Source organism: Dama dama, chromosome 16 (assembly GCF_033118175.1).
Source record: "Dama dama isolate Ldn47 chromosome 16, ASM3311817v1, whole genome shotgun sequence".
Lineage (NCBI taxonomy): Eukaryota > Metazoa > Chordata > Mammalia > Artiodactyla > Cervidae > Dama > Dama dama.
The window spans coordinates 40,214,401-40,241,095 of record NC_083696.1 but is presented as its reverse complement, the minus strand read 5'-3'; the positions used below and the strand labels follow the sequence as shown (position 1 = coordinate 40,241,095).

Genomic DNA, 26,695 nt, shown 5'->3' with positions numbered 1-26,695 from the left:
TAATAAATTAAGGTCTTTGCCATTAATTTAAAATATTTGAGTAATTTAAAAATCAATCATCATTACTAATGGCAGAGATAAATATGCACTTGAAGGCTCAATTCATGACATATGTAGTAAGTGATGACTAATATTTATAATGATTATATAAATCTAGGATGAGCTAAATGTGTATTTCATGCTACAGGTTTTACTCGATCTATGTCTAAATTAAGAAGTACCACTCCACGGCCCACTATACAACCTTCTTGACATTAAAACCAATTAGTAAAAATTAGGGCTGCAGAAGAAGGTATTTCTCCAAAGTTCTAAATTAAATGTCACTTATAAAATATTTCTATTTTAAGACTATTATTAAAAATAATTTTACCAAAGTATGCTATGACATTTTTAAAAAGAAACTGGGACTACTTACTATCTCTTACCTAACACTATCCAACTAACACCTAGAACAGACAAAGAACAAGTTTTTACTGCTTTTCCTATTCACACATGTGAGTTTCTGGAAAATGAGGAGCTATATGGCTATGATTTGGACTTTCTTAAAGTTTAGGCCTCCACAGGATTAAGATTAAATTGTAGCCAATATTTTATAATAACTATAAATGGAGTATAAACTTTAAAAACTATAAATCACTATGTTGCACATTTGAAACTTATATAATATTGTACATCAACTACACCTCAACAACAACAAAAAGGTCAAATTGATCAAAGAAATACCCTATCATTTAGCTCTATAAATCAGGATTTTTCCCCTCAAAATTGTTACATCAAAACAAACAAAACATAGTAATTAATAACTCTTTACATAAAAGCCCAGATTTCAGAGTTTTTTTAATTCATCCAAATGGCTCTTCTGTTCTAATGGACTAATTTTAAATAAATATTTGGTATATACTTAAACATAAAATAAATTTAAATTGGTAAGGTGTTTTTGATATTTTCTATACTAGAAATCTTCATAAACTCATTTTTAAAAGTTTTACTGCTAAAGATGCTTAAAATGACAAACTTCGACTTCTCGATCATTTCTTTCTCATGAATAACTTCCTTCCTACGGTCGTATTTACCACATAACCGCCCAAGCTGCTTCCCACGACATCAGGCCATCTCATAACTCAACGCCACCACTGCATCCTGTGGGCCGCCAGGAAATCCGAGTGGCCCCGGTGCTGAGTTTCCCCAGGACTTGGCAATCTGGAATAGCACCACCCAGGGCTTAGAAGTGTTTAATGTCCTGAGAGTGAGACCTCTGACCCAGCAGTGAAGCCCTGGGTCTGACAGCGAGAGCCCCCTTCGGAGCCTGGTAGGCTGGGGCTGGAGGCAGGACCCTGCTGCCCTTGCATTTCTTCCCCAGCTCAGCAGGCTGGGCGGCAAGCAGCTAACAGCACTGACATTCTGCTGACTGAGGGCTCCCTGCTTCGCCTGGGTATGTCTTCTATGAAGACAGACCTAGATTTCAAAGTCATGGCTGAGCAGTGGAAGGTGCTTTACCTGTTCTTCTGAACTGTGCTGGCAAATATTCTGTCTTCATACCTCTGTCGAGCGGCATTGCCACCAAACCCAAGAAACGTGGCCACGTAGACACGGTACACATGTTCCGTTTGGTGAATGTCACACCCCAAGTTAAATTCAGCCAGCAGGTTCTTAGCTACTTCTTCCTGCAGATGTAAGGGCCACAAGCTTAAGTATTTCAAGCAAAAAAAGTTACTTCCTTCTAAAAACAGGGATCCTGAAAGAGTCTCATCTAAAAGGGGCAAACATTTTGCTCCTGCATTTCCCAACGATCCTTCCAAGCATCTTTCCTACTTCAACATGACAACCCTGACTTAAAAAATTTCAGGTGGGCTGCACATCTGTGATACTGAAATGACTTTGTAAAAAGGACGTTAACAGTGTGATCTAGTAAATCTACTTAGGAAATCCTACACTGTGAAAATAATCTTCAACATTGAAAAGTCTCTATACACAACCATGTCCTTTGCAATTCTGTGACAGAAAAGACTGGATGCCACTGAAATACACAATTCCAGGGAGGGGTGAGTTATTATGGCAGCAGTTTATGGAGGAACATGCTTATGCACTGTTCAATACAGGACAAAACCCTGGACAAACAGTATGATTATAACATTCATATTTTTAAAAACTATGAAGAACTAGAAAAAGAATGAAAATAAATACACCAAAACACTATCTTTTTTTTTTTTTGGATGATATATCCATGGGAAATTTTTATTCCTGATTTTTCAGTATTTTTTTCCAATCTTGCTTTTCTGAGTTTCTTGCTTTGAGGGGAAAATGTGACTTTTTACCAAGAGTATAATAGTTTCTAGAGGCATGCCTGGATGGGAAGTAGGAAACACAAATTGTAATACTTGAATTTACAGAGCATTTTTCTAAGGTGCTTAATAAACACATCAATAATGTTTGCTGAGTTGACACAAGGTGTCTGGCGGGGTGTTGAATATACTGTATGCGCTACCTCAGTCAGTTTTGCAATAACCCTCCGTCAGAGACACTTGCGTCACATTTGGAGAAGGCACTCGCATAAGGCCCCATGATCAGAGGCCAGGGTGACAATGTGGCCCAAGCCCGTCCAGCTCCACTCTTCTCCAACACTCACTCTGCCCGCCCTAATCCCCAGCTGCATGGAGCAAGGGAAGACACAGAGCAACTCAGGAACCCAGCTGGGCCCCTGCGCTCTACACAAGGCTGCCCAGCCTGCTGGGAAGCTGGAGGCAGAGGCAGGGTGTGGATAAATGACAGAGTGAGCCACAGGCTAAGAAACCCAGAGCAGTGGATCCAAACCTCAGTCTCTACCAGAAAAGTGGGAAGCTGCCTGATCACACATCCTTGCCACCCCCACATAAAAGTAATTTTTCCCAATTACAACTTAAGAAATCTGATGCTATCATATTAAGTTTTAGGATACCTGCTGAGAAAAAGTGACTAGAAACCGAAATAAAAACTCAGTGTGGCTGACATATACACCAAAGGAAAATTCTATGTAAGTTCAGAAAACAAACCAGCTGACTTCAATGAACAAACACAAACGGCTTAGTGGAGGTTTGCCTTGGCTTCCTCCCGTCTCCTGTCGCCTGGGTTGAGAAGGCGGGACCCTCGGCAAGCACAGTAAAGATGTGTTCAGACTCAGGAAACAAAACAAAAATGGATGGAGACATGTTAAATGAAAACCAAACCAAAAGGAAGGAAATTTGTACAGATAATAACCTGCTGTGAGGAGGCAAAGCTTACAGTTTTGGGTACTTCGTATGCTATCTGGGTTGACACGCCTCCCATGTCTAGAATACCAGCTGTTCTTTTACGGAGAATGGCTTCGCTGCTCTCGCTACCAGGGATGTTAACTTCCACGACCGCCTCGTCATCTGGAAAGAACGAGAAACATCCACTGGAAGTGAACGAATGCAGGGAGGCACGGTCTTGCAAACAGTCATCCTGCTTTCATGGTGGGATCCAGGGTATCTAGGAGCCCCAACCCGCTCCTCCCCACTAAGACCAAGCTCCCTCAGTGCCAGCACTGCCTCCCACGCTGCTCCTCCTCACCAGCTGTGTCACAAGACTCAGCTCCTTTTCTACGTTTTGCACGAAACAGAAGAAGACAGAAGGTTCAGTCAGACACACTCACCACAAACACAACACTTACCGTCTTCAATATGCTCAAAGCGTCCGAGGACAAAGTTAATGCCAATCCAAGCATAGACACCTAAAGACAGTGTAAGAAGAGTGAAGTCTAAAAACAGTTTATGTAATTCTGACCACAGAAATCTGTGCAGACATTTATTTTACCCCGACAAGCTGTGAAAACATTATCTTAAGAAATACACTTTTACCGGTGTATTTTATCTTTTCCCAGTGGGTTTCCAAGAACTCTCAACTTTCAATTTTGTAGTTTCATACTATTTGCATGTGTTGAAAATACAATTCCCTAGGCCCTAGTGTTCCTTTGAAATTTGAAGATTGTTTTGAAATACCAGAGTTTTCACTTTGAGGCTAAATCTATTAAGTGCAAGGTTTTAAAAACCAGTGAGCTCTGATTGTTCCACTCCTTTCTCCCACGCTCTCACTCAGCTCCCAGGTCTGACTCTCTTTTTATAACATTTTCTACATCCGATCCTCACCTGTTTTCATTATTGCCCTTATTTAATCTGGTAGAGAGATCTAATTGACCTTCTTGTTCCTACTCTCCCATTCCAACTCACGCTATTCTCTACTAGACTGATCTATAGAACAAAGTCCAAACTCCAGAGTCCACCAATTCAAGACCTATCCAACTTTTCAAAACTGAATAAATTTGACATGTAACACTGTGTAAATTTAAGTGATACAGTGTGTTACTTTGATACACTTATATATGATTGCCCGTGTAGCAATATTATCATCACATCATTACAGAACTACTGTCTCTATTCACTCTACCATGCACTAACCCTCTATGGCTTATTTATCCAGTGTTGCAAGTTTCTATCCTTAAACATCACTAATCTTATCTCCTACCCCCATCCCCTGGTAACCAACATTTTACTCTGGTTTCTGACTTCTTCAGATTCTACAAATAAGTGGTATCACACAGCATCTGTCTTTCTCTGACTTACCTCGCTTAGTATAACGTGCCCAATCCAACCGTGTCAAAAATAACCGGCTACCCTTCCTCCTCTCTCATGGTCACGTAAGATCTCACTGTGTCTACGCACCACATCTTTAATGTGTCTGTTGACGAACACCTGAGTTGTTGCTGTATCTTGGCTATTGTGAATAACACTTCAATAAACATGGGAGTACATGTATCTTGTCAGAATTCTATTTTCATTTCCTTTGGGCATATACCCAGAAATATAAATGCTGTGTCATGTGGTACCCCTAATTTCATTGAAAGTGAAGTGAAAGTGAAGAGTCAGTCGTGTCTGACTCTGCGACCCCATGGACTATAGCCCACCAGACTCCTCCATCCATGGAATCTTCTAGGCAAGAGTACTGGAGTGGGCTGCCATTTCCTTCTCCAGGGGATCTTCCTGACTCAGACGGTAAAGCATCTGCCTGCAATGCAGGAGACCCGGGTTCGATCCCCAGGTCAGGAAGATTTTGCCTTAACTAACTGCTCTAGCTGGGACTTTCAATATTATATTGAATAGGAGTAAGAAGAGTGGGCACCCTTGTCTTATTCTTGATCTTTGAGGAAATGCTTTCAGTTTTTCTCCATTGAGTATAATGTTAGCTACGAGTTTGTCATATATGGCCTTTATTATGCTGAGGTCTGTTCCTTCTATACCCAATTTATTGTCTTTTTTTTTTAATCATGAAAGGATATACTTTGTCAAATGCTTTTTCTGCATCTATTGAGATGAAGTGATTTTCATCTTTCACTTTACTGATGTACTACATTTATAGATCTGCATATTTCCACCATACTTGTATCCCAGGGATAAATCCTACTTGGTCACACTGTATAATCCTTCTAAGGGGTTCTTTTTTAAAAACATTAATTTTATTCATGTATTGATTTAGGCTGTGCCGGACCCTCACTGCTGCACAGGCTTCTCTCTAGCTGCAGTGAGCCGGGACCGCCCTCTAGCTGAGGTTCACGGGCTTCTCACTGTGGCGGTCTCTCCTGCAGGAGGCACAGGCTCCAGGGCGTGCGGGCTTTGGCAGTTGTGGCTTCCAGGCTCCAGAGCACAGGCTCAGCAGTTGTGGTTTACAGACGTGTGGGATCTCACGACATGTGGGATCTTCCCGGACAAGGGATGGAACCCGTGTCTCCTGCACTGGCAGGCTGATTCTTTACCACTGACCCACCAGGGAAGCCCTGAGGTGTTCCTGAATGTATCTGGAAAAGCCTTTCCTTCTCCTTCATATCTGAAGGAGAATTTTACTGGATAGAGTATTTTTGCCTGGCAGGCTTATCTTTCAATACTTTGAGTATGTCATTCCACTCCTAGGCCTCTGTAGAGTTTTCCCAGAAAAATCTGGTGACAGTCTAGAGTAGGTTTCTTTGTAGATTACTGTCTTTTTTCCCTGGTTGCCTTTAAAACTTTTTTCATCACACTTTTGACAGTTTTAATGTGTCTTGAAGGTCTTTTGTGTTGAAATAACAGTGTTTCCATTAGCTCTGTAGACTGTATATCCAGCTTCTTCCTCAGGTTTCGGAAATTCTCAGCTCTTATTTCTCTGAATGCTCTCTGCTCCCTTCTCTTTCTCTTCTCCTTCTAGGATATCCATGAGTCTTATGGTGGCTTTCCTAATGAAGTCTGATAGTTAAGGGGTTCTTCACTTTTAAAAAAATCTTAGTTCTCTCCTCTTCCACCTGAAACATTTCTGTATTCTTACCCATGAGTTCATTTACTCTCTGTTCCATCTGATGTGCCTGACTTCCAATGCTTTCTAATGCATTCATCTCACTGACTGAGTGCTTCAGCTCCAGAATTTGTTTGGTTCTTTCTCAGAATTTTAACCTCTTCGGTAAATTATTTTGTTAATTTTATTCCTGAGATCATTGTACGGTCTTTCTGAGTTTTCTTGTTGCTCGCTGAATTTCTTCCTAGCAGCTATTTTGAATTCTTTATCAGTCAGATTGCAACAGCCCATGTCTCTAAATTTAGTTGCTAGAAAACTGTTTTTTTTTTTTCTTCTTGTGATATCACATTACTTGATTTTCACAGTGTTTGATGCAAAGTATCTCCGTCACAGCATTTGAAGTAGTGAATGACTTAAAGCTTTGTTTACATTCATTCTAACAATTCAACACATTGGTAATTTAAAGCCTTTGTTTTCTACAAGGTGGCGCTACAGCCCAGCTTTTGGTTTCTCTTACCTCAGTTGCCTCATCACTAAGGCTGGGAGCATGAACATAAAAAACAGCCAGTGGAGAGGGAAAAAAAAAGGATGGTGACAGCTGCGGAGATGTATGCTTCACACATGGGGCTTTGGGTGTGTTAAAGAGAACAGGATTCTTGAGTGGGGGAGGACATCCCCAGAGGTCCGTGGGCTGTCTTCTTGCAAGAAGCCCACAGCAGACAGCAAGAAACTGGTCCCTCCAGTTCTTTCTGCCTCCTTCTCCTTTCTTTCTCTGCTCACAGTAGCTGTGGTCTCTCCAGCTGTGCTCCTCTCGGTCAGGTTAATTCACCACATCCCAACTCATCACCTTCACCCTCTACCACCTCTGCCAGAGAGGTCATGCTGGCCCAGGGCCACTCCTGCTGCTGCTGCCTCTGCAGACTCCTCTGGGGTCCAATTCACCCACTTTCTTGGGCACAGATGAACTGATCTCTTGGGTGTCCTGGTGTGCTATGCATAGGCACTTTTTTCCGGTTATGGATGTCCGATTAGTTGCAAATCAAAGGGGAGAGAGAAAAGGAACACGTACGCCACCATGATGCTGATATCACCAAGACCCGTCTAACCTATAACATTACCATGACCTTTCAAAAGGGCCACCATCCCGTCAGATTAAAGTATTTTTATTCCTCTGTCCAGGGTGCAGCTTTTCTGACCTGCATTGACTTAAATCATTTTTTCTGCCTAGAATGAGCTTCCTATCCCTCTCTCAGAGCCCTAGCCTTACCAGGCTTTGGCACGCTGTGTTTATAATTATCCCTTGATGCTCAGTTCAAATGTCACTTTCTCCATGATGCTTCTAGCTAGGAAAAAAAAAGTCTCCTTCCTTTCAATTCCCATGGTAGTATTTCCTTACTTCTGTATGGCATATAAAACTGCCTTACATAAGTAGCTGTTTACCTCACTTGTCTATAAACAGTTCAACGGCAGTATGTGAATTTCACCTAATTTTTGGCGAAATGATAGATGATTTTGAAATAAATGCTTTTTGGTCTCCACCTCTAACAAGCTATTCCCCCAAATAATTACACTGACTTGCCATTTCATTCTCAAGTAGAATTATTTCTTTGAAAACAGATTTTCTCAGTGTATCAAAGTGAAGAATAATTTCCCTTTTCTAGCAAGTAAATCAGTAGAAGGTTCCAACAGCTCGATAATTATCATAATTTCAGAAAGCTGTATAACTTAGGCAAGGAACACAAACCTTTTCTAGCAGAATGAATCCAAAATATGTTTCCTAAACGTGAAAACAAACTTATTTTTTAATGGCTTAACATTTGGATTATAAAGACTAGTCATGTAAAAAACTAATATTACCATTTAAAAATTATATTTGAAGGCTATAGTTTCCCAAATTTTAAGATGTTAAGAATAATTTAATAAAGTGTACAAAGTGGAAGACTGGGAGGACTTACAGGAATAGCTTCCCGAATTTCAAGTTGAAGACTAATATACTAACCTTCTTGTTTCCCTGAAATTACTTCTGCATGAGAGTCAGAAAACAGGAAGTCAAAGTGCACGGGGATGTCAGTCAGAAGGTCTTCCAGAATGGCTTTCTGCTGGCTGTAACAGAATCCAAAAATTTACATTCGATATATTAAATCCTAAATTTTTCTGTTTTAAAAAGAAAAAACAAAAACCCAAACCCTATGGTTCTGGTATATCCTGTGTGAAAAAAGTAAAATTTAAAACCAAAACAACTGGACTGAAAAGACTGTTTAAGAAGGAATTTTCAGAAGTTGTGTAAATTGTGTGATTCCTAGATGTAGAATTACAACTGCAAACAATCCTTAAACTAAGAAAATAAAAAATCAGGTTTTTTTAAATGACAACCTTACAGTTTACTCTTCACAGTTGTATATAATACATTAAAAGGTGTTTTGTGAGTTCTGACTATAGGTCTGACACTGTTCCTAATTTGAACAGAGCATTTTTAATGTCTTCCTTTTGATGACGATGATGATGGAAAAGGAAGACAAGGAGGCGGGAGAGGAGGGGTGACAAGGGAGAAAATCCACCACAGCCAACACCACCACTGGCCTGGCAGGCCCCACCCTGATGGGAGGATCACCTTTCGGGGAGGATTCTCATTCCAGCTGTGCAGAGAATGTAGAGAGGGGTCTCTTTGTGTTTTGCCCGTGGAACATGCTCTGCAGCAAAGTTCAAGAGTGGAGAAATGTAATCACTGACTTTCTCTGGAGAAGTCGCAAACTCTGAAATGCCTACAGAAAAAGGAGAAGTCCTTTAAATTAATATCCAACATATACTGGGTTGACTGTAAATGACAGGGATACTACAAGTTCAGTCCCATGCTCTCTTCTCAGTCATCAAATACAGACTTAACTGAGCAATTGCTACGTGTCCGATACTTGGGATCAACTGCATGTGAGCTCATTTCTGCCCCTAAGAAACATACCCGCACTGGCCTCAGGCGAGTTCACGCTCTCTCACAGCTGCCATCACCATCTCTGTCTCAGATCTCTGAATCTTTTTTTTTTAATTGTTCATACCATTCCTTTATTATGCTTTTAATGTTCATGAAAACAACAGTGATGACCACTTTCATTTCTAACAGATCTCCAAATCTTAATCGCGGCCATCCAGATCTCTTCCCTGACCTCTGATCATACTGACTTTATACTGATCATACTGACTTTATACTGATCATACTGAAAGTTACTGACCATACCCCTAACTTTCCATGGGACACAGACATGTCCTTGACCTCGCAGCAGCATATGCAAATCCAAACCCAACTTCCACGACAATCCTGCTCTTGCCGCCTGCTACTCACCTTAGCAGCCCCAGCTGAGGGCCCTCATCCCCAACAGATGTTCTGGGGCTCACTGATCACCTATCCTTGGTTCTGCTCACATTATTTCACTTCTCACCATCTCTTCTGGATACCACGAGCCTTAGCCAGCCTGCTGCAGCACAGCCTAATCTCCAGTCCTGGTCATCCCCAACCACTCTCTATGCAGAAGGTGTCTCCTGCTTTGAGATCCTCCGGTGGCTCAATGCCCTCTGAATAAAGCTCAGCTCTAGAACAGCATAATACACCCTGTGCACTCTCCCATGTCATCTCCTGCCACATTCCTTCCATTTGGCTTCAACTACACTGCATGACATTTCTGTAATGCTTCATATTCCAGTCCGAGGGCCCCTGCACCTCCCCAAGGAAGAACCCGCTCTTTGACTACCCCTCCTTTCTCACTCCTCACCGGCGGATTCCAGCTCACCCACTGAGCTACATCCTCCCTGGAAGTCCTCCCTAACAGAACCTTCCCTGATGTGAGCTCTCCTCTCATTATATTCCATGCTCACCCTCCCCTCTCAGTGTATACTCATTCCACCTCACTGAAACTCCCTATTTCCTTGTCTGTCACATTTCAACTGGAAGTATCTCGAGGGCAGAAACTGTGTTTTGTTCAAAGTTAGTCTCAGCACCTGACACAGTCCCTGGTAAATAGGAGGTGCTCAGCAAATATTTGCTGAATGAGTATGTAAGTGTTCCAGCTGTCATTTAGCCTATTATATTAAAGCTGAGGGGGATTTTAGAAATCCAAAATTTATTTCACAAATTAGGAAACTGTGGACTCAAATTAAGTGATCTGTCAAAGCAATGAGCAGCAAGCAAACTGAAAGCCAGATTTTTTTTGGACTCCATATACAAGATCATTTCAATGGACACCAAGCCCAAAACTATCCAGAAGCTATTCAGTACAGTCACTCAGTTGTGTATGACTTTTTGCGACCTCATGAACTGTAGCACACCAGGCTTCCATGTCCATCACCAACTCCTGGAGCTTGCTCAAACTCATGTCCATCAAGTCAGCGATGCCATCCAACCATCTCATCCTCTGTCATCCCCTTCTCCTGCCTTCAATCTTTCCCAGCATCAGGGTCTTTTCCAATGAGTTAGTTCTTCCCATCAGGTGTCCAAAGTATTGGAGTTTCATCTTCAGTATCAGTCCTTCCAATGAATATTCAGGACTGATATCCTTTAAGATTGACTGGCTTGATCTCCTTGCAATCCAAGGGACTCTCAAGAGTCTTTTCCAACACCACAGTTCAAAAGCATCAATTCTTTGGCGCTCAGCTTTCTTTATGGTCCAATTCTCACATCCATACATGACTACTGGAAAAAAACCACAGCTTTGATTACACAGACTTTTGTTGGCAAAGTAATATCTCTGCTTTTTAATATGCTGTCTAGGTTGGTCATAGCTTTTCTTCCAAGGAGCAAGAGTCTTTTAATTTCATGGCTGCAGTCAACATCTGCAGTGCTTTTGGAGCCCCCCAAAATAAAGCCTGTTACTGTTTCCATTGTTTCCCCATCTATTTACCATGAAGTAATGGGACCAGAGGTCATGATGTTAATTTTCTGAATGTTGAACTTTAAGCTAACTTTTTCACTCTCCTCTTTCACTTTCATCAAGAGGCCTTTTAGTTCTTCTTCGCTTTCTGCCATAAGGGTGGTGTCATCTGCATATCTGAGGTTATTGATATTTCTCCCAGCAATCTTGATTCCAGCTTGTGCTTCATCCAGCCCAACGTTTCTCATGATGTACTCTGCATATAAGTTAAACAAGCAGGGTGACAATATACAGTCTTGACAGACTCCTTTCACGATTTAAAACCAGTCTATTGTTCCATGTCCAGTTCTAACTGTTGTTTCTTGACCTGCATACAGATTTCTCAGGAGGCAGATCAGGCGGTCTGGTATTCCCATCTCTTTCAGAATTTTCCACAGTTTCTTGTGATCCACACAGTCAAAGGCTTTGGCATAGTCAATAAAGCAAATGTAGATGTTTTTCTGGAACACTCTTGCTTTTTCGATGATCCAGCAGATGTCAGCAATTTGATCTCTGGTTCCTCTGCCTTTTCTAAATCCACCTTGAACATGTGGAAGTTCACAGTTCACGTACTGTTGAAGGCTGACTTGGAGAATTTTGAGCATGACTTTACTAGCGTGTGAGATGAGTGCAATTGTGTGGTAGTTTGAGCATTCTTTGGCATTGCCTTTCTTTGGGATTGGAATGAAAACTGACCTTTTCCAGTCCTGTGGCCACTGCTGAGTTTTCCAAATTTGCTGGCATATTGAGTGCAGCACTTTCACAGCATCATCTTTTAGGATTTGAAATAGCTCAACTGGAATTCCATCACCTCCACTAGCTTTGTTCGTAGTGATGCTTCCTAAGGCCCACTTGACTTCACATTCCAGGATGTCTGGCTCTAGGTGAGTGATCACACAATCGTAGTTATCTGGGTCATGAAGATCTTTTTGTATAGTTCTTCTGTGTATTCTAGCCACCTCTTCTTAATATCTTCTGCTTCTGTTAGGTCCATGCCATTTCTGTCCTTTATTGTGCTCATCTTTGCATGAAATGTTCCCTTGGTATCTCTGATTTTCTTGAAGAGATCTCCAGTCTTTCCCATTCTGTTGTTTTCCTCTATTTCTTTACATTGATCTCTGAGGAAGGCTTTTTTATCTCTCCTTGCTTGCTATTCTTTGGAACTCTGCATTCAAACGGGTGTATCTTTTCTCCTCTGCCTTTAGCTTCTCTTCTTTTCTCAGCTATTTGTAAGGCAGAGGAATAGGACGGGGAGACCACTTTCCCCCCACAAATTTATCAAAGAATTATTTGAATGCTGAGCAACTTCCACAAAACAACTTCTGAACACTGTCGGAGGACACCAGGCACCCAGAAATGCAGCCCATTCTCTTTGAAAGAAGGTAGGACAAAATGTAAAAGAGAAAAAGAGAGACAAAGGAGTTAGGGATGGAGACCCGTCCTGGGGAGGGCATCATGAAGGAGAAGTTTCCACGCAGTAGGAAACTCTCTCACAGGTGGGTCTGCGGGGAGCTCTGGAATCTCAGAGAGCAACATAACCAGGAGGAAAAAGACCCCACAGAATACACGCCTAAGCGCAACTGCAGAAAGGAGAGCTTTCCTGCGAAAGGCTCTAACATAACAACCTAAGAGGCACCTGGCCTGCTCACAGAACAAAGGAGAGGGAGTACCAAAGGAGAGCTAGCAGGCTGCCTACCAGCCCCTCCCAGCCCAGAGGCAGAGAGGCAGGCTTGTAACAGCCAGAGCTGGAAGGCAAGGGGCTGCGACAATCTCAGCCCCAGGGATGGCATCTTCCACCAAACTGTGAGCAGGCTCCTAGCTGCTAACCAGGTCTTCCTGAGATCCCGGATGGTTGACATTCGCCAGGAGGGTCGGAGCCTGAGATCAGCTGTCCAGAGGAGACATACGGCACACCTGAGACGGCACTCAGGCGGCACACTCGGGGAAGCTGAGCGGCCAGGACTGGGGAGGTGATGAAGACGCACGGCCCTCCTGGGACCGTGCTCGCCAAGCACCTGTTGCCTGAGCTGCTCAGACCTGGCAAGGGCACAAAACGCACACCCAGCCCACAGAGGCCGAGCCAGAACTGTGTCTGAGTGTCTCCTGTGGAGGGACGGGTCAGCAGTGGCCGGCTGCAGGGGCTATGGGTATGGCAGACCTGGTGTGGCATAAGCCCTCTTGGAGGAGGTCACCATTAACCCCACCACAGAGCCACTAAAACACAAAGGACTGGGGAAACAGACTCTTGGAAGGCACGAATAAAACCCTGTATGCACAAGGACCCAGGAGAAAGGAGCAGTGACCCCACAGAAAACTGACCCAGACATGCCCATGAGTACCCAGGAGTCTCCGGTGGAGGTGTGGGTCGGCAGTGGCCTGCTTCAGGGTCGGAGGCACTGAATGCAGCAGAGAGTGCATGGAACCTTTTGAAGGAGGTCGCCATAATCTTCATTACCTCCACCATAGTTTGGCCTCAGGTCAAGCAACAGGGAGGGAACACAGTCCTTCCCATCAACAGAAAATTGGATTAAAGATTTACTGAACACAGCCCCGCCACCAGAACAAGATCCAGTTTCCCCCTCAGTCAGTCTCTCCCATCAGGAAGCTTCCATAAGCCTCTTCTCCATCAGAGGGCAGACAGAATGAAAATCACAATCACAGAAAACTCACCAATCTGATCACATGGACCACAGCCTTGTCTAACTCAATGAAACTGTGAGCCATGCCATGTAGGGCCACCCAAGATGGACAGGTCATGGCGGAGACTTCTGACAAAACATGGTCCACTGGAGAAGTAAATGGCAAACCACTTCAGCATTCTTGCCTTGAGAACACCATGAACAGTGAAAAGGCAAAAGGGTATGATACTTAAAGATGAACTAAACTCCCCAGGTTGGTAGGTGCCCAATATGCTACTGGAGAAGACTGGAGAAATAACTCCAGAAAGAATGAAGAGACGGGGCCAAAGCAAAAACAACACCCAGTTGTGGATGTGACTGGTGATGGAAGTAAAGTCCAATGCTGTACAGAGCAATATTGCATAGGAACCTTCAATATTAGGTCCATGAATCAAGGCAAATTGGAAGTGGTCAAACAGGAGAAGGCACGAGTGAACATTGACATTTTAGGCATCAGTGAACTGAAATGGACTGGAATGTGTGAATTTAACTCAGATGACCATTATATCTACTACTGTGGGCAGGAATCCCTTAGAAGAAATGGAGTAGCCATCATGGTCAACAAAAGAGTCCAAAATGCAGTGCTTGGATGCAATCTCAAAAACAACAGAATGATCTCTGTTCGTTTCCAAGGCAAACTATTCAATATCATGGTAATCCAAGTCTGTGCCCTGACCAGTAATGCTGAATAAGCTGAAGCTGAACAGTTCTTTGAAGACCTCCAAGACCTTCTAGAACTAACACCCAAAAAAAGATGTCCTCTTCATTATAGGGGACTGGAATGCGAAAGTAGGAAGTCAAGAGCTACCTGGCTGCTACCGCTAAGTCACTTCAGTCGTGTCCGACTCTGTGAGACTCCACTGACTGCAGCCTACCAGGCTCCCCCGTCCCTGGGATTCTCCAGGCAAGAACACTGGAGTGGGCTGCCATTTCCTTCTCCAATGCATGAGAGTGAAAAGTGAAAGCGAAGTCGCTCAGTCATGTCCGACTCTTATCGACCCCATGGACTGCAGCCCACCAGGCTCCTCCGTCCATGGGATTCTCCAGGCGAGTACTGGAGTGGGGTGCCACTGCCTTCTCCGAGAGCTACCTGGAGTAACAGGCAAATTTGGCCTTGGAGTACAAAATGAAGCAGGGCAAAGGCTAACAGAGTTTTGCCAAGAGAACACACTGGTCGTAGGAAACACCCTCTTTCAACAACACAAGAGAAGACACTACACATGGACATTACCAGATGGTCAATAGCAAAATCAGATTGATTATATTCTTTGCAGCCAAAGATGGAGAAGCTCTGTACAGTCAGCAAAAACAAGCCTGGGAGCTGACCGTGGCTCAAATCATGAACTCCTTATTGCCAAATTCCGACTTAAGAAAGTAGGGAAAACCACTAGACTATTCAGGTATGACCTAAATCAAATCCCTTACGATTATACAGTGGAAGTGACAAATAGATTCAAGGGATTAAATCTGATAGACAGAGTGCCTGAAGAACTATGGATGGAGGTTCATGACATTGTACAGGAGGCAGTGATCAAGACCATCACCAAGAAAAAGAACCTGGTTACCAAGCAGATATTTATTGTTTACATACCGGGTTTTATTTTCATGACCACAGGCTTTCGGTTTTTATCCCTCATTTGCCTGATATCCAGCAGATCGTGAGGATTGCCATTGTGCCGTGGCCAGCAATAGACAAATATCCGAGACCCGCTGCTCCCACAGTCCACCACGATGCCATAGTTCACGTTGGGGTTATTGGTGTCTGTAGCTTCAACGTCAGTAACTCGTGCCAAGTACCTTGTTTAGAGAAACAAACATACTCTTACTGAGACAGAGACTATCCATAATGCGATACACAAACACCAAGTCAGTGATTTCTAAGCTATGTGGCCCTGCCACCAGAACATTTTTACAACTGTCAAACGATCAAAAAAATCAAAAGAAAACAAAAAAGGGATCATGGTAAAAGTAACCTAAACCAGATACACACTCATTATTGTTTTAAATAAGTTCAAACGAGCTCTGAAAAGCAAAACTCTGTTTTCTAACTATCAACAGTAACTGAAATATCAGCTTTAAATGATATCACAGGAGAAGCTTATGCTCAAATCCTCTTATGATGTGGATTTGGTGGTTAATAAACAGTTTCAAACAGTTTAGTTTTTCATGCCATGCTGTATTGGGTACAAAATCCGTTTCCTCCAGCCACATGCTCCTTAAATTCCAACCTAATCCCCAAAGTCTTGAAGTCACAGGATGAAGGTATGGCATACCATCTAGAAAACACATTTTTTTTTCTCCTACCTTTGAAACTTCTTGTCTTTGGAGAGCCGTCCATACTTATTTCGGATTATGACAACAGAAAAGTATAAAAGTGAGACAGCAGCAGCCAGAAGGCTGATGACGATAATCTGGCGTAAGTTGGTGTTCAGAACTCGGGGACACCCCACTGGAGAGATGCTGAAATGCCAGGAAGCAGGAAAAAGACAGGAGATGCCAATCCTGAAATGCCGAAAGACAGGTTTAGCTAAAGCAGTTTGCTCCACAGAGGCCTCCCCTCACCTCCACTGATCCAAATACAAGACCTTCAGCAGGAGCTGCCCCTGGTTCCTGCTGCCCCGGTGTTCCCGGAAGGCCTTCTGAAGACCAGCCTCTTGCACATTGCTATTGTGCTATGTAAAATAGCAAAAATTATAAAATCAGATGGATGAGAATTAAGCCCTGATGATTATGACTTTTCTGTGTTCCCTCCCTTTCTGGGGAATATTAGGTAGCTTTTATTTTTACCCTGCCTCATTCCAAAAATAGAATTGGAGATAGTTTATAAGAATTAAGTTCAATAAAGTAAATAAATAAATGTATAATAAAGCCAGGCTTAAGAATGATGAATTTAGAGCACAAAAAAGCATGTAATAAGGAAAGCCTTGCAAAGGTGGTTGAGCATGCTAACGGCCAAAACTGCCCGTTACAGTGGAAACATAAGCAGTCCAGGTGGAAGCAGATTCTCTAACACTGAATTCCAAGGCCAATCTCTCCCTGGTGACTGCATGAGAAGATGGAAACAAAACAGTATCTTTAACAACATCCCTGCAACAGTCAATAAATACGTTTTGTGTACTCTGTGTTTTTAGAAATATTCCTGAGACATTTCTTCAAATAAACTGTCTTCTCAGTTTACATCAGGAACAGGCTTTAAAATTTTTTTTTTGCTGCCTTTGGGGTAAATCCTATTGCTTTACAGTTAATCGACACTCTTCCCTTTAAAGAGTGTTTCAGGGACTAACATGTCTCACAGAAGGGGAGGCAGCCTGCTAACCCAGCGGGATTTTCTATTTGCAGTTTCTGGTGACCATGTGGGTTCCCGGCCACTCTGAAGAGTTTACCACCCCTTCCCACATCTCTGAGGCTTATTAGCTCCTCCCGGATCCCAGCATGCGAGCCCTTTATGATAACTTACACTAAGCCCTGTCGAATCCACCTGGCATGACCACTTTCCTTCTGTGACAGGCACCCCACTGGGGCCCTGGAAGAACAAAGGTGTTCAACAGAAGCGTAACACAACTGAACACGTTTCACTTGAAGTTTACATTTTCCTCCCCTTGGAGACCTGTTTCTGGGGCACTGAAATCTCGGGTTTTACAGCGCCAGTGATTTGGCACCACCACTCACCTCCCCATGCTGATGGGTCAGAGGTCAGGCAAGGCTCTGGGAATCAGTCCTCACACCATCACCGCAGTCCTCCTGGCGTTAGAGCCCTCCTATTCTAGGAAGCGGGAAAAATCACAAAGATAGCACACTCCAAGTAAATGTCGACGTTACTTATCAAAGGAGTGCTTAACTTATTATTCTGTTTTTTTAAATTATGAAAGTATGATAACACATTTACAGGAGACTTGGAAAACACAGAACAAAGTTACATACAGTTCCACTATATATTACAATTATTAAAAAATAAATTGTAGATAAATGAAAAGTAGATAAATTAAGATTTTCAGTTGGAGTTTCAATATCAAACTCCCAAAAATTAATAGAATGAATATACAGAAAAGTAGAAGGAAAGAGGAGACCTGAAAAGCACCCTGGACCAATTCAACATAAATAAGATTCATATAGTTTTTGCATAACAGTAGGATACAAATTCTGTTCAAGCTCTCAAAAGGGTGTTTAAATCCAAGCATACATAAACTGGTTCATGATCCCAGCACTGGAGCTCTTAGCAGAGTTTATTGCAAGCAACACACTTCTAAGTTAATGTCATGCTGTCAGAGATACAGGCCTAAATCGATAGAGATAATAACAGTGTGGCACTAGTTAATGCTTTCCACCCAAAAGCGAGTCAGTGACCCCAGAATAGGTCCCCAAACAGTCTAAACGACCTAATGGTGCTGCGTGTTAAGGGAGATGAGGGGTGAGAGCAGGAGGTGGGCAGAATGACTGACTGACTGGGAATCTGACCTGTCCATGCATCTGGTTAATCCAGTAGATCCCTCTTTCATGCACAAAGTCCCAGGTAAGGCAACTCGCTCCGAGTGAGTTCTGTCACCTTCACAGTGGCTGCCGCTTCTCCACCCGAGACTCACATCACAGACGGAACACGGGTCTAAGCAAGGGCTTCCTTCCGACTTGCTGGATCCAAACGACAAGAGACAACGGGTCTCTTTCTTGGTCTTGTGGCCCTGCTTCACTGCTAGGCTCTCAGCACAGCTGTCTCCCCTAGTCTGCTTCTTAGCTCTTGATCAGTTCCTTCTCAGGACTCTCCACGTCTCGGTGACTCTGCACATCCCGTCTGTTCTGTTCCCCCTAGGTTTTCTGTCTTGGATCCAATCTCCCCTAACCCTATCTCTGTTACTTGTCATCTTCACTTATTGCTTCAATGATCTGATAGCAGAGAACTAACTTTTTCCACCCCAAGCCTCTTCTCTAAGTCACAGATACGTATCTTCCAGCACCTACTGATAATCCCATCTGAACATCATGAGGACCTGTGAGAAACACTTCTGAAACTGAACCCTTCCACTGTGGCCCCATCCTGCTCCTCCCATGCTCCTCCTTGCTATCTCAATCCCCTAAACACTCAAAGCAGGAAACTAGGGAGCTGGGTCTGACCCCTCCCTTTCCTTCATCCTCCAGAGCCAATTTCTTACGAAGTCCTTCCATTTCTTTCTTTCTTTTGGAGGCAAGGAATACGACTTTATTTGGAAAGCCAGCTGACCAAGAGGATGGCAGACTAACATCTCAAAGTCTTCGAGTCCTTCCATTTCTTTAACCTCAGTTTCTCTAAAGTCTGTCCCTTTTCTTGTCACCTTTGCCTGAGGTCTCTATCTTATCTCTTATTTTTACCTGGCCTATCCGGACAGCAGCCTAACTAGTCTGTCTCCCACCTGCTGTCTCAACCCAGCAGCTACCCGATCCCTTGCTAATAGCTTCAGGCAGATTCTTTATCCTAAACTGACAGCCAGGTCCAGGAGCCTGGCAATCCTCCAACGGCATCCCTCCCATGTAAATAAAGGCCAAAGGCTGTACCCTGACTCCGGGTCCAATGGGACCCCCACCCGCCGCCACTCTGACCCTCCCCCTTTCTCACTCCACCCCGGCCACACTGGCGTCCTCGCTGTCTTTCACCCATGCCAGGTGCTGTCTGGTCTCAGGGTCTCTGAATGTGCTGCTCCTTCTGCTTATAAATAATCCATAAGGTTTATTTTTTTCCCTTCAGACTTTTATTCGATGGCACCTTCTCAAGGAGGCCTGCCCTGGCCACCCAATCTGTAACTGCAAGCTCTCCATCCAGCTCCCATCCCTGAGTTATTTTTTCTCCTCAGCGTTTATGTATTTACTAACTTCTTATACAGTACCAGACCCTGTTCAAATGCTTTACAAATACTCATCTATTCCTCCTATCAATCACCAAGATAGGTACTATTTGCATAATATTTTATAGATGAAGCAGAGAGGCTAAGTAATGTGCCTGAGGTTACATTGCTAATAAAAGTGATTATAAACAAAAGAGCTGAGATTCAGGCATGTGAATCCATACGCCTATCCACACAGCCTTCTAACAAACTGGGTGTATATGTGTTTGCATTTCTCTTGCCCACGTGTCTCCTCCTCCAGAATGCAAGCCCTACAAGGGGCCAGATTTAGGTCTGCTTGGCTGGTGGCTGCATTCTCAGCACGGCAACTCCTAGGAAAGACCCTGGCAAGAAGTCAAGCTGCAGAGTTCTGGGATTCAAAAAGGTTACGAACTTACACGTAATCTTCCCCAAACAAGCAGGAATTATGATAACCTCCCAACTGTTCTCTCTCACTCAGGAAAATGTCCTGTCTTTAGGATGGTAAAGGCAGTCCCACCTGATCTAGCCTTATGCTGTTCCATACAGCAGCCCCTGCCCTGTGTGGGTGAAGTAATTAAAATTAAAAACTCAATTTCTCCAGGCTCCAGATACAAAAAACAAACTAAGTAGTTACCAGTGGTGGGGGGAAAGGAGGGAGAGGCAAAAGAAGGGTAGGGAATTAAGAGGTACAAATTACTATGTACAAAACAGACAAGCTACAAGGATATATTGTCCAGCATAGGGAATACAGCCAATATTTTATAATTACTATAAATGGAGCATAATCTTTAAGAATTGTGAATCACTGTGTTGCACACCTGAAACTTACATAATATTGTACATCAACTCTATTTCAATTTAAGAATTATATACTGGGTAAATAACTGTTGTCAGTAACAATCTTTATGTGTATAGATGCTTTTTTAATGAAGTAAAATGTATTTAAAAGGGAGGGAAACAGTTCAGTCCGTCAGCTGCATGAGTCACATGTCAAGTGCTGCAGAGCCACACGCAGCCTCTGCATCAGAAGGCCTGATCTGGCCCCGTCTATCCTTCTAGTCGTATCCCCTGACTGACCGACTAGCCAGACCCGTGCCCTGTGCTCCAGCCGTCCTAAACAGCCAAAGGTCACTGGAGCACTCCCATCCCTCTGCATCTGTAGAATGGCTCTCTGGCTCTGGTCCGTCTGTCGGTGCTCCCAGGTGCTCCTCATGCTGCTGGTTCAGCATGATCCCTCTGGGAGGACCTCCCTAATCCTCATGTCCTCAGAGTACTGGCTCTGTACAGCAGTCGGCCACAATGCTACGCCTATGCTTCACTTTCTCATTACAAGGTAAGCTCCTCAATGGCAGGAACAGCCTCTTATCCCTCTGTCTCCCCAGCGACCAGTGCCTGTCAACAAGTGACGACAACTATTGCTTATCTCATGGGTCGCTGGGACCACGAGACACAAAGATGAATCAGATATGGACCCAGCCCTTGAAGAATTTACAATGAGGTAGAGGAAACAAAACATACACACAGAGATGTTCTAAAATAAAAAGGATTAATAATGCCTACCTGACCAAAGGGTAAAATCACTGTAATTATTAGTTTGGGTTTTGATATGGTGTCCATATTGTACCATGCACCCTAAACTTAGGACAAACGGTATTTGTGATTTAAGAGTTCACACAAAAAGGGAAAAAAATGCCAATATAAATATGTTTTATGTAATTTTATATCTACTTTTAGTATTTGAATAAGGTGAGATTACTACAGCATACCTTTTATTAGAATACCAATGGCTCAAAGATTTAAATATCAAATAACCCACAAAAATGTAAGATGAAAATGTAGTATTTATCTAATTCCAGAATAGGTTAAGACTTTTCTTCAAGTGATATCAATGTCTCAAACTATAAATAAAAGACATCTACTCATGAGTTTAAGACTTCTGAGAGTTACAAATAAGCCCTTCTGAAACACAGAAAGCTTGGGGAAACTACATGCGATGTACATGACACAAAGTAAATATCCCTTACACGTAAAAAAGTTCCTATAAACAAAAAAGAGAAACACTGGAACAGAAAAATGAGCAAGGACAATTGGAGATGAACAGAGTAAGAAATCTGAATGGTTGACAGAATCTAACTTCACTGGTATTTCGAGAAGTATAAATAAAAACAAGGTTTTACCACTATCAGTTGGCAAAGATTAAAGTCTGATGATACTGTGCTAACCAGTGGGAGGGGAAAGGTTGCGAGCACTTCTGGAGAGAATCTAAACATATACTCACCTTCTGGGGGTGTACAGGTGACACATGTGAAAATCTTAAACATGCTTACCCTCTGCTCTACCCATCACAGCAATTTGTGTTCAGGAAATAATAAGATAAATTCACTAAAACACATATAAAGATGTTCATCATAGTATTATTTAGAATAGCAAAACAGTTACTGAGTGCCAAAAGTGCCTTTTGGGGGTGGGCTGCATTAAACAGTCCATGTATGCAATGGACTACGCTGTGACTATTAAACACGCTCACACACAGAGGGAAGGAGAAAAGAGAAGACATTTCAAAGGAGAAATGTGCTGTAAGGATGCACCACAGCAAATGCAGGAAATGTTATTTAATCTGGTGTTTGTCTTAGGACTTTTTTCCCCCCAAATATGTGATAACCATGAGGATAAAAAGATATCTTTGTAAATCACAAAATTTGTGTTTAAAGACAGAGAGAAAATAGGACATCTTGTAAGTTGCTGAAATAATTACGGTTATTTAAGATGATATTTATTTAGTATTATCCAGGAGGCAACAATATGGTAATGTGATCTTCAAATGTAAACTCTAGTTGTATTTGCAGCTAAGAATCTTGGCACCACAGTTTAGGAAGGCAAACTCAGCAATATGACATAAAACTGCCATGTTTTTCAAAGGCCGAAGCTGTGTGAGACCTATCACCAAAGAGATGCATTAACGCGCATGATTTCAGCTGAACATTTTTTAACAGAAGGAGGTACACTAGGTCCTGAGTCAAAGTCTTTCTCAGTCAGTCTCTCTCTGACAGTCCTAAAGGGAACAGTGAAACCAACACCAGTCAACTGCAAGGTGAAATGGCTCCCATGGTGAAAAATGCAGGATGCAGTGATACAGTTATTAGCAAATACTGAAATCACAGGCAAACAAAACTGCAGACAAATGAGACTCCGGAAGAGCTAGACCTCTGAGTAAGAGGCTGAGATGACACGAGAGTGCTGCAAAAAAGAATATGAGTAGCAAAGGATTACAAAAGGGCTTGGAAAAATCAGAAGATCATCAACAGGCAGAATTCTGTAAGGAATGACCGTGTCAGTGAGAGTGAGAGGCCGAAGTGAAGGATGCGGTGTGGCACTCAGTTGTGGGAAAAATACATCAAAACAACTTGATTTGTTAAGAAGAATGTATGGTAACAAGTGTTGGCAAGAATGTAGAAAAAGAGAAACTGTGAGCACTGTTGGCAGAATGTATGTTGGTGCAGCCACTAAGGAAAACAGTATGGAGGTTCCTCAAAAAATACTGGAACTACCACACGACCCAGCAATCCCATTTCTGGGTATTTTTCTGTAGAGAACAAAAACACTAATTTGAAGAGATATATGCACACCTATGTTCATAGCTGGATTTTCAGCAATAGCCATGATATGGAAGCAGTCAAAGTGCCCAACAGATGGATAAAACACCTATGGTGTATGTACATACAGTGAAATATTACTTGGTCACAAAAAAGAATGAAATCTTGTCATTTGTGACAACATGGATGGACATGGAGGGCATTCAACTTACATGTGAAATCTAAAACACAAATGAACAAACATAACAAAATACAGAGACAAACAGAGAGCAAACTGGTGGGTGGCCAGAGGGGTAGGGAGTGGCAGGAGGAGAGAAATAAGTGAGGAAGATTAAGAGGTAAAAATTCCAGTTACGAAATAAATGAGTCACAGGGATGAAATTTACATATGCAATTCAACGAATAATATTGTAACAAATTTGTATGGTGACAGAGGGTAACTAGACTTATGTTTTTTATGCATTTTTTGTAATGTACAGGGTTATCGAACGTACATACACAGGATTCCCTATGCTGTGCATCTGGAACTAACACAGTGTTGTAGGGCCATTATACTCTAATTTTTTTTTTAAATAAGTCGGGGGGGGGGGGAGAATGTACACAGTTGCATTTATGATCTACATTTTCTTCATATTTATTTTACATTTTTTATTTTATTTTTCAATACCAAGTCCTAACCAACCTCTTCCTTACCTCTCACCATTCACTTGCAAACTTCTGGTCCCCATTTTAAATGATCTCTTTTCTGGTCACACTTTTCCCTGCATCACCTCTGTAGTTTCCTAGATCTGCAACTCTGACTTCCTTCACGTTTCAGTTCCACATCTGGGGCTTTCCCTATTATTGCAAACTCGTTTAGTCTAAGTTTGGGCTCACAAACCTTTGACACAAACTAATACCCCTTTCCAAATTCCCCAGGTCTAAGAGGAGTATCACCATGAATTGGGGTTACCTGGTTCTCAACTTTGATCCCCAACTATCTGTATGTTCTAAGTTGATGTCGGTCATCAGGTCCTGCCAATTCTTCCTCAAGTAGTCCACACATCTAAAATGACCACAGCAGACACTACTAGCTCAAGACAGATCTCTACGTGGAATACCTTTTTTTGGAAACACTTCTTTGTAAAACACTACCTTCACAGTATGACCAGCTCAAGACTCTCCCAGAGCTTACGGGTCAACAATTTCCCTGTGTCGAATCCCTGAGACCTTTCATCATCAGAGTCTCATCTTTTTTAAAAAACAAAACAAAACAAAACTTTTTTATATTGGAGTAGAGCTGATTAACAATGTTGTGTTAGTTTCAGGTGTAAAACAAAGTAATTAATTTATACATATACATTATCTATTCTTTTTTCAAATTCTTTTCCCAATTAGGGTGGTATAGAATATTGAGCAGAGTTCCCTCATCTTATTTCAACCTGTTCTCTGCTTGCTCCAGATAACATCTCTCTACTCCAGTGATGCGGGTTGCTCTTCTCCCACACAAGCTATTCTCATTCTTGCCTTGGGCCTTAAGTCACTTCCTACTAACTCATATGTCCTGCTCACAATATTACACTTTTCTAAAAGCTCAGGTCAATATTTTTCTTTGCCAAGATTTGACTCGTAATACTTCTGTTTTCCCACACTCTATCTTCTTTGTATTTGTATGTAGTCTATTTTAAATAAACACGCTGAATAAAAATGTAAAAAATATAAATACCTAGATCAACTTTTGTTTCTTCTTTCCAGGCTATATACACAACGGTTGAGATCATGTAGTCCTATGAGGCTTGGAAGAATGTAAACCATAGATTCAAAATGCAACAAATACAAGTGATAAATCAATATTAAGGTGGACAATGAAATCAACAAACTACTTAGACAAATTAATGCTCCATTTAATAATTCTGCTAATGTGTCAAACAGAATGAACAGACCTGATACCAAGACATGATAACATTAAATGTAAGGTAACACAAAGAATATGATTCTCTTCAGCCTCTCCAAGCCTAGAAATTATTTTCATTACACAAAACAGAACACATTAAAGACTTCAATATGACATTAAACTAGGGATTTGAGTCTCTCATTTAGAGTTCTTTAATAACCTAGTGTATCTTCTAGGAAGTTCCTAAATGTTAAGGCATCTCTTTACTTTCCTACTAGTGACAAATGTTCTCTGAAAATGCTTCACACTGTTGTTACTCTAACTGGGGTCTGAGGAACCCTACGGGTTCTGAGACAAAGTCCAGAGAATAAGCGAACTGTCCCTTTTAAAGGTGTTCACGCACTACTCAAGTTTGAGAAACATAGGTCTTACCATCACTTTATCGCCCAATTAGCTCTATTTTCTCAATGAAGCTACTTAGATTTAGATTTTAGAGAAATCTAAAGCATGAATCGTGGTAAAAGCAGAGCAAAGCAAAAACGATGCTGCCTTGTAAATGTCATGACCAGGTGGCGGGTAAGACCCGCAGGGTCCTCAGTGCAGCATCCTTCTCCCCAGCCAGGCACCCTCCCCAGTGCGGGCCAACCCGCGCCCACTACGTGTCGGAGGGGAAATCAGCGCGGTCACCGGAGCGGGCCCAACAGCACGCTTGCCAGCTTTCTCCTGCCAGGGGCTGGGGGGGAAGCACCTGCAGCCCAGGGTCACGGGCGCTGACGGCGGGCGCCCGGAGGCGGCCGAGCGGTGCGGAGCCACTGGCGCGGGGAAGGCCCCCGGGGCAGAGCGGCAGGTCCGCGGCCTCGCCGCCCCGTCGGGCCGCGCTCAAACCGTCCCCACTTGGGCCGCCCACCCTCCCCCTCATCCGCGCCGGAAAGGCCGCCTCACCTGCTCGGCTACGTCCGACTCGACGGCCGGGGCTCCCAGGAGTGGGGACTCGCGGGTGGAGCGCATCACGGCCACCGCGGCGAGGCGGTGCCGGCAACGCCGACACGACTTCCCGGGGGCGGGATAGCTTCCCAGGAGCTCCGGGGCTTTCCGGTAGCGGGCCCGCCACTCCTCCGCCACCCGAGTCACGTCACCGGGAGCGCGCACGCCGAGGGGCGGGGCTTGCGCCTGGGGGCGGGGCCTTACGCGGTGACGGACTGGCGTCCGCGGAACCACGCGGGGTGTGCTGCGAGCACAGAATGTCACGAGTGAAAGTGGCAACACGAAAAGTGACACGTACGGTGACTTGGATACCGCAGATCGCAGCCTTTCGGTTTTCAGCAAGTATCGGTGTGCTGATGACACATTCATCTTTCCTTTGTGCTCTTTATTATTATGGACAACAGCACTTGAGAACTGGGCACTTCTGCTCATCTGTTGCCATTTTATTTCACAATTTTGTCAGTAACTATCTTTGTTTTACAGGCGGAGAAACGAAGCACAAACTCATTCAGTGACTCTCTTAATTAAG

The 26,695-nt window shown here is 43.0% G+C and overlaps 1 protein-coding gene across 9 annotated transcripts in view; it reads right to left on the bottom strand.

The window, feature by feature from the left end:
• Window positions 1-26,323, bottom strand: part of ENTPD4 (ectonucleoside triphosphate diphosphohydrolase 4) — a 36,061-nt gene extending 9,738 nt beyond the window's left edge. The window contains exons 1-11 of one of the 9 annotated variants that reach the window (XM_061163875.1): window positions 26,125-26,323; window positions 25,015-25,083; window positions 18,341-18,511; window positions 17,555-17,648; window positions 16,190-16,387; window positions 15,477-15,682; window positions 8,924-9,074; window positions 8,312-8,415; window positions 3,668-3,727; window positions 3,235-3,389; window positions 1,498-1,664 (exon numbers count right to left, since the gene is read on the bottom strand). In XM_061163875.1, coding sequence (XP_061019858.1) covers window positions 1,498-1,664; window positions 3,235-3,389; window positions 3,668-3,727; window positions 8,312-8,415; window positions 8,924-9,074; window positions 15,477-15,682; window positions 16,190-16,387; window positions 17,555-17,562 — 1,049 coding nt within the window. In that variant the 5' untranslated portion in view covers window positions 17,563-17,648; window positions 18,341-18,511; window positions 25,015-25,083; window positions 26,125-26,323. The remainder of the gene's footprint in view (window positions 1-1,497; window positions 1,665-3,234; window positions 3,390-3,667; window positions 3,728-8,311; window positions 8,416-8,923; window positions 9,075-15,476; window positions 15,683-16,189; window positions 16,388-17,554; window positions 17,649-18,340; window positions 18,512-25,014; window positions 25,084-26,124) is intronic. The other 8 variants (XM_061163880.1, XM_061163878.1, XM_061163874.1 and 5 more) reach the window with 8 other exon arrangements.
• Between the last annotated feature and the right edge of the window lie 372 nt (window positions 26,324-26,695).